At 31.5% G+C, this 16,326-nt stretch overlaps 2 protein-coding genes and 1 long non-coding RNA gene across 9 annotated transcripts in view; 2 read left to right on the top strand and 1 right to left on the bottom strand.

The window, feature by feature from the left end:
* LOC106682312 (protogenin) overlaps positions 1 to 16,326 on the bottom strand; it is a 337,489-nt gene that overhangs the window by 23,963 nt on the left and 297,200 nt on the right. For all 4 annotated transcript variants that reach the window (XR_001343399.2, XR_010843263.1, XM_014423095.2 and 1 more), the window contains exons 4-7: positions 12,293 to 12,437; positions 1,637 to 1,705; positions 749 to 960; positions 429 to 568 (exon numbers count right to left, since the gene is read on the bottom strand). Coding sequence is in view for 2 of the 4 variants with exons in the window: in XM_014423095.2 (XP_014278581.1) it covers positions 429 to 568; positions 749 to 960; positions 1,637 to 1,705; positions 12,293 to 12,437 (566 nt within the window). In the remaining 2 variants the exon portion in view is untranslated. The remainder of the gene's footprint in view (positions 1 to 428; positions 569 to 748; positions 961 to 1,636; positions 1,706 to 12,292; positions 12,438 to 16,326) is intronic.
* LOC106682314 (uncharacterized) lies at positions 11,024 to 12,900 on the top strand. The gene is made up of 3 exons (XR_001343400.2): positions 11,024 to 11,307; positions 11,385 to 12,216; positions 12,774 to 12,900. It is a non-coding gene; the product is annotated as an uncharacterized lncRNA (long non-coding RNA).
* The window catches only part of LOC106682313 (uncharacterized), a 29,534-nt gene continuing 27,603 nt past the window's right edge, over positions 14,396 to 16,326 (top strand). For 2 of the 4 annotated variants that reach the window (XM_014423102.2, XM_014423100.2), the window contains exons 1-2: positions 14,396 to 14,648; positions 16,146 to 16,242. In XM_014423102.2, coding sequence (XP_014278588.1) covers positions 16,177 to 16,242 — 66 coding nt within the window. In that variant the 5' untranslated portion in view covers positions 14,396 to 14,648; positions 16,146 to 16,176. The remainder of the gene's footprint in view (positions 14,649 to 16,145; positions 16,243 to 16,326) is intronic. The other 2 variants (XM_014423101.2, XM_014423099.2) reach the window with 1 other exon arrangement.

The raw sequence follows: 16,326 nt of genomic DNA, 5'->3' as shown, positions 1-16,326 counted from the left end.
ATTATGTTTCTTAGTATTCTACGAACTTATTTCAGGGTACAAACACCTTGATTCATCCATGAATTCATAAAAATAGGATAGAAAAAAGAATTCAGAGCAGGCATTATCAAGAGGAAAAACTGGTGAGTAAATAGATTCATCACAGAAAACCATTCTATCAAACTTGTATGAAGATATTCCGAGTGGTGGTCAACAGATGTATGAGAATAGTAAAAGAAAACTATTTATTGTATCAGGTTAACAATAAATAGTTTTCTTTTTACTAATCTGATATCTTTATTGACCACCACCTGGACTATCCTCCTATAATCTACCTCATATGGTCAACAATCTTCTTTCAACATTCTATTTAACTTTTTTATAAAATTTTAAAAAATATATAAATCTATATATAAATATTCAAGACAAAAAATAGTTCAATAAAGTACCTTGTTTATAATATAAGTTTTCTCTTTGGCAGTTTGAGTTGCTGTACAAATGTAGACACCAGAATTTTGAACTTGAATTTTATTAAACTTTATTATATTCAGACCATAATTCATTGTTTGCAATGTTACATTATTGCCATCTGTAATGAAAAAAAAATTAATAGGGTCGATGGAAGAAATATAGGAACATAAATTATAATAAGTAATGAGAATGATAGCTACGAAAAAGAGAATATATAAATACAACATATTCGTAATTCTACAATTTTACTAAAATTATATTATGAGTAAAATTGTTAGTTAAAATTAAAAAAAATTACCTTGCTTTGTATGAACCCAAGAAAGGGTGGGCTTTGGTAGTCCGGAGACAGCACAGATAAGGAAGGCAACCTTCCCGACCTTAACTGTCAACGTAGAAGGAGGAGAATTGGGTAGGAAGTGGGCGAGTTTAGTTGATGATCCTTCTTTGACATTAATAATGCCAGTTTTGCTTAGTGGAGTTTTCTTTACATAAGGGTTTTTAGCTTCACAACTAAAAAAAAAACAACACAAAAATACAGAATCATAACACTGATACAATTGAATTAAAACTCATAGTATTATAAAACCATAGAATGGTATTGTCGAGTAAAATTTACTTAACAATAGCATTAATATTCCTAAATATTAATTTATACTCCTGATCTCACTATCCTTGGATATAGGAGGGGTTAGGATGTTGTTATACATCCTTAACTTAATTGTCCATCAACAGTCATGATCGCAAATCTCAAGTGTTTTCAAAGTCAAATATATTGGATAAACCTTAGCAATTAATAATCACTCATGGATGCCATTACAATGTACTTGGCAGGAGTAATTTGTGCTCAAGATTATCAATGAGTGATTTGATCTGATTGATTGTAAAGTATGTTCTTTACTTTTATAAGAATAAAATTTACTCATTGATACAAAAAAGCAACAATAGAATAATAATGCATTCTAGATTTAATATAAATGATTATAAAAACTAATTGAAAATATAAGCAGTAAAATATTTAAGATATTGTGATTATAATTATTCTCTAATATTATTTATTCAATCACACAATAATTAATGAAAAAATACCAAAATATTTAATGATAGTATTAAAATGAATTGAATATACTTTAAATACATAAATATTAATGCATGCCAGTAACAAGAGAGATATATTTAAAATACTCACGTATAACTACCAGCATCTTCTTGTTTAACGTTATATATATAAAGTGTACCTGAGTCAAATGAAGTAAATCTGAAATAAAATATTACAGATATTTTATACAATTTTAAATCTTACAAATAATTAACTTGATATACATTTATCTGAAAGACCCCCTTTAATAACTTAAATACTTAATGAAGATACTTATTAAAATCAATTTTATTAAAATAAATCATAATTTTCTCTGCCTTCAGGGTTTATTTTTCTTATACAATCATATATTAACACATTTACTAATTTTTGTATGTTTCCTAAATTTTTTAACATCCATGTATAATTTATTTAGTCAATATTGTTAAACATGTTTTCTTAATTAAAAGGAATCACCTAACCAAGTATCAACCTAACATTTCCCCTAAATTCGAGGAAAAGATAGTCAGGGGCTGCAGTAAGTGAAGTATTTTATAAAATAAAATCAGTTTAATAAATTTTTGTTTTTTAATTTAAGCTTTTATGAGTGAGTCCAGTTAATAATATTTAATTTTATGCTTTGTAGTATTATTTCAGGAACAAATAAAATAAGTTTCACTTATTTGTGCGAGACCTCCTCAGCCATCTTCGCATAAAAAATTGACAGTCAACAATAAATATATTCTTTTTTCTAAATAATATTGTACCCTGTATGATTATGAATAATAAAAAGAATCCCAATGTTTTAACTTGTTGGTTGTGTATATCCCTTAGTACACATCTTATCCACATTTTTATAAAGAAAAGATTTAAACATAAATAACTGTGGTAAAATAATTTATAGAGTAATATGATATGTATTAATCTGATTTTTATAAACTAATTTACAACATAATTGAATTGTTTGTTTCAGAAACCCATTAAGTGCACTGTAGAAAAAACTCTGCTTATAACCCATCAGGACTCAATATATTATGAATATACTCTCGTACTAGTATTCAATGAATGTTCATTTACTAATTGTAAATTGGTTAACACACAACAAACCTTAATAAAGTTGATCATTATCATAAATCTATATTAATTAATATAAATAGTTTTGGATAAATTATTGAAGATAATTATCCAATGAACGGCATCCTTTATATAAATTTATGAAAACGTAGTAGATGATATTTATTTAGATTAAAACTGTGATTTTTGAGATTTGTAAAAACATAGAGATCAAATATTATTTAAAGTAAATCTGGAATGATTATAATATATTAAAAGTAGTTAATTACTGATTAAAATATTTATAATCATAGCATATTATTAATACAATTATTATAACCAAAATATAATATTATTTACAGAAATAATTTGATGAATTTAGTTTTTATATTCCAAATCTACCAATATAACTTGAAACAAGATGTTTACTAAACAGTTTGCGGGAAGTGTAAATTGAAGGCAATTGAAATGTGGAAAGACAGGGGCTGTTAATGGTTTGGTGGAGTCTTAACGGGATCAATCCAGGCTTGGAGCAATAAATTTAACTGCCTTACTCTCCACACCTCCTTTCCTTACCCTTTTCTATACATGTGTCTAAATACCACTAAAATATATTTAATACTAAAACTATAAATAAATATTTATAACTAAAAAAAAAAAAAATAAGACCATAAAGAAAAATAAATTATAATCGATTGATGTTTAAGAAAAAGAAGTATATAATTTCAGGCTGGGTAAAATTTAATCATTAAGGATTGAACGGTAACTAACATATTCTTATTTGAACAAAACTATTAAAAAAAGAACTTTCCGGAATGGGTAAGAAAAAAATTTAGCATTTATTTAAAATTGAATTAAATAAACTTAAAAATACAATAAATAAAAAATATGGTGCTTTCAAGCATAAGAGACAAACAGGCTACTGAATTAGTATGAGATAGTATTCAAATTTATCTAATTAGTAGTAATATTAACATTTGAAACAACAAATGTCAATACTTCAATAAATACAAAACAAAAAATATATTAATCTGTGTAGAAGATTAATATGACCAACAAGCCTAAGCAGTTAGATGACTCCCTATAGTAAGCAGTATGACAAACTAAAAATTTCTTCCTTGCTTCTGTGTTTTTATGAGTGATTAGGGTGAGAACCCTAGTTGACAGCCCCAAGTAATTTTCCAGTGTTTTTTTTTAACCTGGTGGACACTTTTATTCACAATTATTATTATAAAGTATTTATTAATATTTAAATGGTTTGAGATGAAATAAGCATCATTACAGTACAGAAAAAACAAGAACAGAAAATAATTTTGCCTACGAGTCCGATTTATATCAAAGAAATAGTAAATCAATATTATATTTACTATTATTTATTTGAGGTCAAACATTTTAAATTCGTGATGAGAACAATAAAAACATAAATGAGCAAATTTTCAAGACTTCTCCAACAATTTTCACCGAAATGTCTTCTTCAGACTGAACACCCGTTAAATTACGACACGCTGCTCTGAAACGATGATACTGGGACCAAAAACGTTATACAGTAAAATACAGAGAATTTATTCTTGCTTATTTTAGTATAGGTTAATGTAGCTTAAAAATGGATGGTTTTCATGGAATAAGAGAGAAAATATGGTGCGTTGAGCGCATCACATAACTTTTACTTACCATCCAAAATTGGTGGTCTTTGGCTATGATGTTGATTTTGGTTTTGACGGTGGATTTAGGTGTAAAGTCTCCAGTTGTTGACATCGGAATCGAATCATCGGATTTGCGAACTAAGCTTTTAACTATCATGATTATCAAGAAAATAATATTTAACAAATTCAAACAGATAATTTTTACACACTAAATTAAGCATGTTTAATCGTAATTAATAAATCAACATGCAATTGAGGAAACAGTAGTGTGAAGAGAATACAGGTAAATATCACTAAATTACCTCATGTTAAGTTAATTGTTTGGTCGATCGCTGTGTTAACGAACAGATGAGAGGAGAATGATTAGTACAAGACCCCAAGAGGAGAAAAAAGGTAGTTATCTCATCCCAATTTTTGATTACTTTAATTAAAACTATGTATAATTACTAGTCAAAATTGATGAGTCATTTGCTGGGCTTATAACACCCGGCAAATGGGTATATTATTAAGATTTCAAAATTTTTTACCTTCTCATATTTTTCTTTTAATATTGTTGTTTTATTAAAAATTCCCTCAAAATTTCTAATAAAAAAAAATACAAATTAAAAAATAAACTGATCCTTTCCGAGAATTTTAGGACGAAACCTTTTAAAATGAGAAATATTCTGCTATAAGAAAAAAATCTCCGGCGTGTATGGTATTTGAAGGTTATTATGATTATATATATATAATTAAAAATTATATATAACCTTGGACTTTGTTAAAACTAAATAAGGAGTTTAATTCAGCGGAAACTACGGAACCAAAATTTACCTACAACGTCTTCGAGGTCCACGGAAGATTCAGTGATACTGAAGTCTACCTAAATAAAGCTGAAGAATTTGAGTTACCAATCCGGTGTGATTTTTTTTTTCCGTTAGACCTCTCTTAACAAAGTCTATAGGCTTTGCATCAGGACCATAGGAAACGGTGCAATAATCACAAACACCAATGAATGTGGAAAATAATAATTAATCCATTATTAAATCATTAATTAATACCCGTGGAAGCAGGTTCACTGTCATAAGTTTATTAGGATTATTGGTCGGATGTCACCAGAGTATCGTACTGCAAGACGTCTTAAGACGAAAAAGAAATAATGAAATAACAGGAAAAAATAAATTCTTATGTTTAAATCGTTTTTACACAACGAAATTCGAAATATTTATAACTTATTCAGAAATCTGATAATTTTGTTTTTCCTTGCAACCCATTTATGAAATAGGAAAGATTAATAAAAAAAAAAAAAAGAAGTTTCATCTATACACACAGTCAATCAACAATCTTCCAGTATGTCACGAAAAAAAAAAATTCGCTTCATAAAAATAATATTATACATATAAATGATTGACTGTATTTTTCAAAATATGAAGGAAAAAAGGTCAGGGGTGCTATCAAAAATTTTTTAAAAAATTAATAATTTGAATTATTTAAATATTTGATCCATAAGAGGGATCGAAGTCACAAAGGAGGGCGCTGGTAAATTGTACACACATTTATTGAAAATCTGAACATTTGGCGTGATAGGGAATTGAGCAAAATATGAAATACCTTATATTTTCAACGGCCATCTATGGTCATTGAAAACGATACGCTCTACGAAGAAGTATCAAGGATACAATAAGGGAAGAGTTTTATAACGGAAGGGCTCAAGAGACTCTCTCGATCGTTCATGTTGAGGACTATCAGGCCAAGAACATTTTCAACGAAAGTGGTGTGATATATATTGATAAAAGGAACCCACCTTCAATCCTTACATGAAAGCTTTTCCAGAATGTAAATTATTAGTATTGGCATTAAAACAGTTTTTCCTAGTGTTATTTATAGGGTGAGGAAAGTAGTATAAATAAAAAAAAAAATGGCTGTAACAGCTGAGCCCTGTTTCATAATAAAGTACAAACTAATACTATTAGTCTTTTCGATTTAACTTAATACAATTACACTGACTTGTACAATTGTAACTCGTACTTTAGTACTTTTTAACTTCTGTAATATCACTAATAGTCCTCCCTATTGTGAAAAAAAAGTATTAGTGCAATTACCACATTGTTACTATACTTGTATTATGAACTAATACTATTAGCTTTCATTATGAAAGAGGGCCTTGGAAGTAGTTACTCGATGTAGAACATTTTGAAATCAATTGAGTTTTTAAAGTTACTATCAAATGGCACAGGAGCCTGATACATAAAGCACAGCTCATAAAACCTATATCAGCAAATAATCGTAAACATTAGTTTCTACATCATTTAACACGGAAAAGTATTTTTCTTTTCTAAAACTTACTAATCAGTAATTAATTTAATAAAGCAACGAGCATGGTCTATTTTTCTTTTCGTCTATAACTACTAAACGGTGCAATCTAGCGAAAAACTTTTTTAAGTTTTTTATAATTAAAGAGCATTAAATTCTGCATTAAATGAGTGTTATTCGTATTAATGCGTTCATGTACCGTATAGTAACAAGAGCCTAAGAGAAGAAAACATCCAGTTATCTCATCCCGATTTCTGCTTACTTTAATAAAAATTATGTATAATTACTAGTCAAAATTGATGAGTCTGCCAAGTATAGGTAAGGGGATTAAAATATGGCGGCTGTTTCAAAACGTTAAAAAAAAATTAATTTTTTATTCGGGCTCTATATCTTTAAAACTACCAGCAACACTAGACCACCTAAGAGGACATTATTTGAAGTAGAGCAAATTCGCTAAAATATGAGTCGTAATTTACTTCCAATTGTTCCAGAGTTATAACGTTTTGAATAGTAAAATTTGATAAAAAAAATGCACCGAAAAATTAGAAGTTAGTGAATTTATTTTGAGAAATCTATATCTCGAAAACCATTCGACGTACAGATGTATGCCATCACTCAAATTAAAGCTAGTTTAATGTAGTATAAAGTAGTTTATGACGTCTATTTTCGTAGGAGTAGTAGTTTTTATGATATTTGCTCAAATATATTAATTTATAGTAGTTTGGACAATATTTCATGTGCAAAAGTTATGTTGATAACCGAATATCATAAAAACTCCAACTCTTACGAAGATACGTGACATAAACTACATTATAGTAAGTCAAATTGCCTTTATTTTAAATGTTGGCAGGCATGTGTACGTCTTATTGTTTCTGAGATATATTTATTAAAAAATCAAAAACGTTATCGGAACAACTAGAAATTAACATTTTGTGCATTTATTTTGTCAAATATTAACCAAAACATTCCTCCTACGAAGATAAACGTCATAAAATACTTTACAGTACATTTAACAAGCTTTAGTTTGAGTGCTGGCAGACATTTCTACGTCCTATGGTCCTAAGATACTGATTTCTCAAAATAAATTCGTACAAATCATCATAGAGGCCATCACACTGGCTAAATTTTGTGCGAAAATATTGAGTTAACTTATTAGCAAAACATTAAATAGTCGTCGACCCCTCACACAACACAAAGTTTCAACATCGATTAAGCTTTTCGCGATGGAAGGACGGAGCCTTTCGTAACTGCCTTCGTCGCTGTCCAGGGCTGGAGGTTGCAAGTTTCATAGTTACATTGTGGATCAGGGTTGATGGAGACTTTTAATAAAAATAATTAGGAAAAGAAGAAAAGAGTGTGAGCGGGTCAGGAATTGGTTGGAGAATGGACTGACCCTCGGTCACGTAATCTGCTCCGTGAACTGAGCCTCCAACCTACACTTTATCGCGGTGCACGCGGCCAAAGCTTTTGACAGAATGAGGAATTTTTAAGCAGTATTTTGTCAGACCCCTCACACTGCGCTATCTTTTCCAGAATTTTGAGGGGTTTGTAAAAATGTTTTAGAAAAGTTTTAAACGGTCCATAAAAATTTTGAATACCCCTTCTTTGAGCAATATTTCTCCTCACTGGCAAAAATTTTGCACGAAGTTTTGAAGATGTTATTTTAGTGCATAATATTTGCCAGAGTGAGAGCCCCTTTTAAAACCTCTGAAATTAGACAAAATACCGAATAAAACTTTTTAATGTGTCAAAAGAAAGTTTTTAAAAAGATAAAAAACTACATTTAATTGCAATGGTCTTTTAATTTGCCATCCTCATTTTTTTTTATCACTGAATTTGCTAGTGGCAAGCATCCCTTTAGTTTTCAAAAACAAATCGTTGACCATTGTGCAGAAAAATCTATTCCCAACCGAACAATCGTTTTATGTCCACAGAAGTAGAAATCACACATCGTATTAGAAGTAATAAAAGAGTGGATAATTCCTACAGAGGTGTATGAGAAATATTTGTTATAACTTAAATCTCAGTTGTCAGTTGAAAAAACCATTAGGAACCATTGAAGTTACAGCAAAGTAACATTGATATGCTAAAAAGTAATTGATAACATACTCAAGTAAAAAAAAAATAACATTCTCTGTTATAATTTTAATCTATAATATAAAAAAAATAGGATAAAGGAAAATGTGAACTATTAAGAAAGAAATGGCTAAAACTGGGAAATATCAACATCATAAATTTGACAAAATTTTATTATTCCCACAAATATATTATTGGAGTTATATTTTACAACAGAAGCTAAATGAATTTAGAAAAATGAATCTATATTTTTATAAGAATACTCTTTACATTTAAAAAAAATTCCCATTCAATTTTTTTCCTTGCAAATTTGAAATTATTGAACAGCAATTTAGGTAAGGAAGTTATGCTCGAAAAAAGGACCCATTTCCGTTTTTTTCCTTTATGATATCAACCAAAACCACCAAATTTACACGGTTAATTTAATTACCAGGAAAAACGAACAGCATGTAATCGTTTTTGAATTATTGATGTAATTTTAAAATAATGAAATGATAATAATTCTACTCTGGAGAATGAGATTCCTCATAACAGCATTGACCGCTAAATAAACAAAGCTTAATTGAAAATGATTTAGAGGAACTGGGAGAACAACCCTCGTACTAAGAAAAAGCGACGAGATTTTCCTGTTATAATACACAGTTGTGAAAGGGATAAATTGAATAAAACATGGGGAATCTTACTATACATCCGCCCAACTTTAGGCGATACAAACAGAAAACAAAACCAAAAGATTAAAGAATTAAAACGAAACTTAAATAAATTGTCTTTAATATTTCAATGAACAATGCATATTTATGCTTAGCTTAGGGAGAACCAAACAGCTTTTCTCACACGTTTGAAGGGACACAGTGACGACGAACAGCAAGATTAAACGATTAATCTGGCCGGTTCGCCTGATAGGGCATGGTGTGAGAAGAAGAAGTTGAATATGGGTGCTGCCAAGACTCGAGGGGTATGACAAACAGGGCCCCACCCTATTACTCTCACAGTACAAGGAGCAGTGATACGATCCAGTGAGGTTGTCACATACCTTGGCATAAGGATAGGAAGAAAGTTCAATGTGACGCCCAACATGAGAAGTAGGGTAGCCCTCGCTCTTAAAGGAGTTAATCGTATCGGAGGCGCATTTTGGAGCCTCAGATACCCAGCAACGTAGACCATTCATAAAGGAGTGGTACTAGGTATCTTGAGATATGCGCACCCTGCATGGAATCGATATCTCTCGCAAAGTTTGGCGACAAATCAGAGGATGGCTCTGCTGTGAGTCACTCGAGCATACAGAACAGTGTTTCACGGGGCGGTACAGGTGTTAGCAGGAGGCGTAACTATCGATCTCCTTCTGCAGGAAGATTACTACCGACACACGGTAAAGAGGGAAGGGCTGGCGGATTTACCAGAGAACTTCCAAGTGTGAATTGGTGAAGAACCGAACGGATGGAAGAGAATCCTCCAAAAAGAAACCTTGCAAGAATGGCAGGTGGGTACTTTCCTACCGTTGGTTCACGGCTAGAATCAATATGGGCCCTCTCCAACTAATGGGTCTCACAGTTCCTCAGAGGCATGGGGGTTTCCGAGCTAAACTCGCCACACATGGTATAAACATCGATCCCCTATGCCCAATTTGTCGGATTCCAGAGACCGCCGAGCACGTCGTACTCGCCTATACCACCTATGAGGCACTGAGAGCCAAGATGATGAAGAAAATAGGCCCCTTGTTCTGACGGAGAGCGATCTTCCCGAGGTGATGAAGAAAGAAAACTTCCCGCCGCACTACAAGGCCTTCGTGTACGGGTAGGAGGAAGCTGTTGGCTATGCTCACTTCTCTCTGGATAGGAGAGAAGAAGCTACTCCAGCAAGGTCTCTGCAGAAGAGCAAGATATATTTTGTAACAAGAGCAAGAGCTATGTGCACAGCTATGTAAATGTTAATTGTCTTGATTGCGGCAATGAGTTGTACCTACTGCTGCGAACACCCTTATTGCCTAATAGGTATGGTAATATTAAAAGCCAGTGGAGACATTGTGGGCCCCCAGAACTTAATTGGGGGAAGCAGCCCGCAACCATCATCATCAATTGTGTAAAAGGAATTAGATCATAAAAATAAAAGAATTTAGATGAAGATAATTCTGTGATATTATGGTCATAGTGTAGGGCAGAGGTTCCCAATCTTTTTAGGTTTGTGGTTCCCTATGTAATCGCACTTTTTTCCGGTGCGCCTTGAAACATCATATTTTTTTTCTAAATTTTTGAATTTCTCGAAAATTGGAAAACTTTCCTTGTTAAAGGCGATTACCTATTTAACAGCGAAAAATTAATGCTTACATATACATACTTTTTATTTTCTTAGGAATAATATAAAATATATAATTTCAACTGTTTCGGGAATATCCATATTGAGACTGGACAACCAGCATGTGGTTAGGATAGTTGAAAAACAAATTAAACACGAATTTTAAATTCAAAATCAATTTATTGAACGTCCATTGAGAATTGGAAATTCCAAGAAAATTGAGGAATTGTTAAATGAATATTTCGCGGCACCCTTATGACGGTACCACGGCGCCCCGGGAAGCACACTTTTGGAATCACTGGCGTAGGGTCTTATTTGTAATATAATACAAAGTATTGACGATATTCGAAGGATTTTAAAATGGAAGGGCCAAACGCGTTTGGTGTTCGAAGTTCGAGCCCATAGGTTCAAACATGTTTAAGAAAGGTCAAGTAATTGAACAATATGTAGTCGTAAGAAATATGAAATGTTCTATTCACTAATCTGTATAATTCTCTATGCAGGGAAGGAAGGGAGAAAGAAAATATGTTAAAAGTTGCAGTTTCCACACTGAACTACCATGAGAGGTATATGCTACGAATGTCATCTAGAGATAGATCGAGTCTCAGTTTTACAACGGAGTGGTTTTTTTTTTTGGGAGATTCAGATCTGGCTTACAACATTTAATATAGGTTTGTTCCGATGAACTGTTAGACAGTCAGAAAACTGGCGCCTTTTCAGTACAGTTTTCGTGTTCTCCGAACTCCTGTACCAATAATGAAGCAAGAACGTAGAAGTAAGACATTGTTTTCCTACCATTACAGATATCAAGTTGAGAACTGTTTAGAGCAAGGACTGGGAGTCAGAGGCTTGCGGTGCAATGGTGTGAATCATTGATTGAATAGTGTTAGCTTAGCTAAAAATGTAACCAAGCGGAATAGGTAACCTCCCATATTTTCATTTACTCAACCTACAAAATTTGGGCTATAGTAAAAAGTTTCTTGGAAGATTTAAGATGTGAATATATCCAATCTTATGAACTAACACAACTGAGAAATAATACTATATAAATAAAAAAAAACTGGCATAGTTCTTCGACAGATGAATATATCTCGAAGTGCACCCTACTTTATCAATATTAGTATTATCTAATATTTACCAATTATCTTTCTATACATATCAGGTCAGAAGACTCCAGGACTCCACACGAAGTTTTAAAAGGAGGGGCTTATACTGATATTTGATTTCTGGTGGTGGTAATTGAGTGAGTTCAGGAAACCTTTAAGAAGAACGCTTATCTGGTGGTCAAAGCCCTTAACGTAACATAGCACCGACTGGGCTAGTGAGAATAATAATGTAAGACCTTTTAAGTACAAAGACCAAAGTTTTCTAAATAATAATAAGATATAATAAGACTTCTAAGGATAGCTACCGTTTATTTTGAGGTAGAGGTTGAGAGTCTTTGAGCCAGGTGATAGAGGCTGGAGGAGTGGAGTCGATGTAGCAGGTCAGTCGTGCGACGTCGCCTTCGCTCACTTCTGCCGACTCTGGCGAAGTTCGGAACTCGTGAGACAGCACTGAAAGCACAAAGATAAATCATTAATTTAGTAGTAGTTGTATTTTATCAATATTAAATAAAATAGATAATATTTTCATTTTTATCAAGATATCATAATCCGTATTACTTCAATCTTGCCACACCATACTTCCCTATTCCAATCAGTATTAGAGCTGACACAATCTTGCACACCTCCGAAAACACTGAACATCCGTCATCATGATTTCCACAAAAGCGTGACAGGCCCAAAGTAGAGCTTTCCAGTAACTACAAGACTTGATTATTTTTCGACAGACGCTTATGTCTTCGCACAAAATACATAAATGACAAATAATGCAGCAGAAATCACTTTCAGATAATACAAAAGGTTGTTTGATGAACTGTAGAAGAAATATCAAGTATTCGTTCTGTGAAGACATAAAAAAAGTAATCAGGGCCACAAGGACCCCGCAGATGTGTTTGAAAATGATGCATTTTACAAGTAATATTTTTTTTTCTCAGTATTAACTATTTATCAGTAAAATTACTTTAAGTAAAGTTGACAGCTTAAGATATATAAAAAAAATTTAAATTCTGTTTGCAATAGGACATTAGGTATTCTAATTTACAAGTAAATATGATCAGTTTGGCTTCTGACTTACCAGTAAACAAAAAATAATATTAATAAATATTAAAACACAATTAGATTTTTTTAATACTGTAAGGGCACGAAGAGATATAATGGAAACATAATCTGATCCTTATTCATTAGGTCGCAGAGATGGGATACATTCAGCCTAAATGAAGTCATCAAGACGTAGCATTTCCATCAAGACCAGATATTTAATTGGCATCTTGTATTTGTTTATATAAAATATGTTATTCTATAAATAGCCAATCACTGTATATATTACCAATAAAACTCATATTGACTTTCCAGAAGAGCCACATTAAAAGTAATATGGCCCTCGACAAGTACAATACTTACCCTTGTTATACTGGGAGGACCCCTGTTATAAGACCCCGTCGAGATGAGATTTACCAGATGTCTTTTGACCCCTTTTGGCGTGGTCTATACTGGGCAACAAGTATTTTTTGGAGTTGTTACTTCAACATATTTCTCTTCCTTACTATCTTTCATTACTAATACTCACAAGTTCTTAGGGCTTGTTTCCCTTAGGTTTGTTACCCACTTGATCAGGAGGCTGTTGCCAACTAGGGTTTATTTTTTCCTTAACAATGTTCCCTCCAGCGTCGTAGTAATGTCGAAAGACTAGAACCCTTTCGATTACCCTCATTCTATCTTAGCCTATATCTCATTTCTAAAAGTGTCGCCATTGTAAGAAGTTGTATAATATAATAGGAATAATTCAATTAATATAAATGAGAAGTTTATATATAATAAAATATGAAGAATTCATATATTGTTAACAGTGAGAATATGAACTAACATGCAATATCGATGCCTTCTGAGAGATATTACACTAATCTCCCTAGATACAATTATATTTTTTTAACTCATTATTTTTAATACTAAATATTATATTATTCATCTGCTATGGCTTATAATAATTTTAGTGGAGCCCTCTAGGGTCTCTTCATATAGTTGGAACACTTATTTAGGCAAAATACTTGCGGTAGAGCGTGATTCTGAACAAATCACCTCCTTTAACAACCGTCGGTCTAGTAATAGTACTTCCTTACAAAATTTAATTTACTTTTTTATTATTATTTTTTTCCCTAGTGCCATATAATCGAGAATGAGTGAGCATATGACATTTGGTACAATGTCTGTCGATGCACTTATAAATAAATACAATTTGAGTGGACATTTTATTTTCTGAGGGTACACATTTCTTTTACTGTATGATACATAGCTTGGCCACATTCGGTAGCCAGAAACAAAAAAACAAAAAAAAATAAATAAGATCAAATTTGAGGAAACAACAATGAGAATTGAATGATCAAAACAGACAAATGTTTCTGATACCTTCCATATGTTAAGCGTAATTTAAAATTATTCAATTGACAATTACATTAATCAATATGTACCTTTAAAATTGTGCTGCCATTAGGGAATGTAAATACTAAATAGACAAATTTATAGGTCATAAAAGCTTATTATGTTCATGTGGCAGCATCACATATGATTTAGGAACGGATGCAAAATTTATCAGAGAAATTTTCGTAATACAAACTAAAAAAATAAACAGTAACAAACCAGATAAAAAGGCAGCAAAACTCATAAAAGGTATGTACCTTTAATGCATATTCAAAAATGTAGAAGTCGCTAGTCTCTCAGACAGTATCGTGGTTAACTTAGTGATTTTGTAATTAGAGTAAAGTAACCTTATACTATTGAGAGCTTAATAGCATTTAAAAAAGATAATAATGTTAATCAAATTCACTTTATAAATTTTATTAGCGCTCCAAAGCTGGAAGTACATTTTTTGGTGGTTTAAGTATTTAGTTCTCCAATCGATAATTTTTAAGAATATAAAATCGAAAAATTCAAGTTCATAAATAAGCAATATTGATCAGAATTTTTTTCTTATAAACTTAATTCATTAGAAGCTTAAGTAAATAGTTATCATGAAAGGTAAAAAGGTTTAGGTTTGAGAGAAAATTATTGGACATTTGGCATTTTGCTCTATTTATTAAAGGATAAGGTGGAGTAAAAATACTGTATGTTTACAGTATTTTAAGGAATTATATTATTGTTTCTTTGATGAGGTGCTGAGACAATTTCATCCAGAGGTGGAGGAAAAATATTGCATGTTTATTGTATTTTAAGGAATAACATTATTGTTTCTTATTTGAGGTGCTGAGACAATTTCACCCAGAAGGGTATCGACAGTTTATACTTTTCATTGTCGTTTATTTCCAGAAGATACCCTACTCTCCTTACAAACAAAAGTGAAGCCAAAAAGTGAAACCCCAGGGCTCATGAGATTAATAACAATGTCTGCTATAGTAATCTAAACTTATAGAAGGCAGTCAGAGATTGGCTCCTACTTCTCTGTCATGTCTCTGGAGTTCAACATAAGTCTCACTCTTTTTGGCTTTACTTTTAAATTAAATAAATCGCCAACTTAAAACATGGAAATTTGTCAAAGGTTGGGAAATCACCGAGTACACCTAGTTAGATACCTAGGAAGTCCGGTTTAGATCTACGGTGGCATGAGTTGAAAAGTATGTAAGATGTGTTTTATTAGAGTAATAATAATTAGACCAAAAGATAAATCAGATTTATAAAACACCAGATCATAAAATTAAATTTATAAAGCCAATTGACGCCGTAGCCTGACCACAAAAATGTATAAAATATCAAAATGTAAAACAAGGCTTGTGAAAAATAAAATTTTAAGAAGCATTTTCTGTTCTTTATGTCAAATTGAAATTCAACATCTTTTCATACACTTTGTATTATTAAAGACTAAGTACTAAGTTTTTAAGTTGTTTAATAAAACAAATAATATTTAAGTGGATCAGGTTTGGGATTTTTAGTTGTTTTTCCAATAAGTTCTTTTTTTAATTAAAAAAAAAAAAAATCAATTCACAAGGAGGAGAATTGTTGGAAATTAGTTCAGTAAAAAGAACTGAATGGTCCAACTATTTTATGCGTCCTTTCCATCTTGAACTAATAGTAGTATTGGTAAAGAACAAGTTTGATAGTTATTAATACATTCTCTAAATTTATAAGTTTTTATAGTCAAAAGGTAATCCTAATTCTTAAATTTTCATTCAGGAGTGCAGACTCTAATTAGAAATCGGAAAAAATGCCATCCGGCACCGAACGAAATGAAAATGAGGAAAATGAAGAAAACGGGAATATTCTGAAAACAGTATGTTTATTTATTTATTAATTTCTATTCATCAATTTACTTGTAAGATGAAATACCAGGGCATTCAAAAAGTCCTGTCGTTTT

The sequence above is a fragment of the Halyomorpha halys genome, unplaced genomic scaffold, assembly GCF_000696795.3.
Source record: "Halyomorpha halys isolate HHAL.00 unplaced genomic scaffold, Hhal_1.1 Scaffold401.1, whole genome shotgun sequence".
Taxonomy (NCBI): Eukaryota; Metazoa; Arthropoda; class Insecta; order Hemiptera; family Pentatomidae; genus Halyomorpha; species Halyomorpha halys.
The sequence above is the reverse complement of the archived record's forward strand: the minus strand, read 5'-3'. Positions and strand labels throughout refer to the sequence as shown.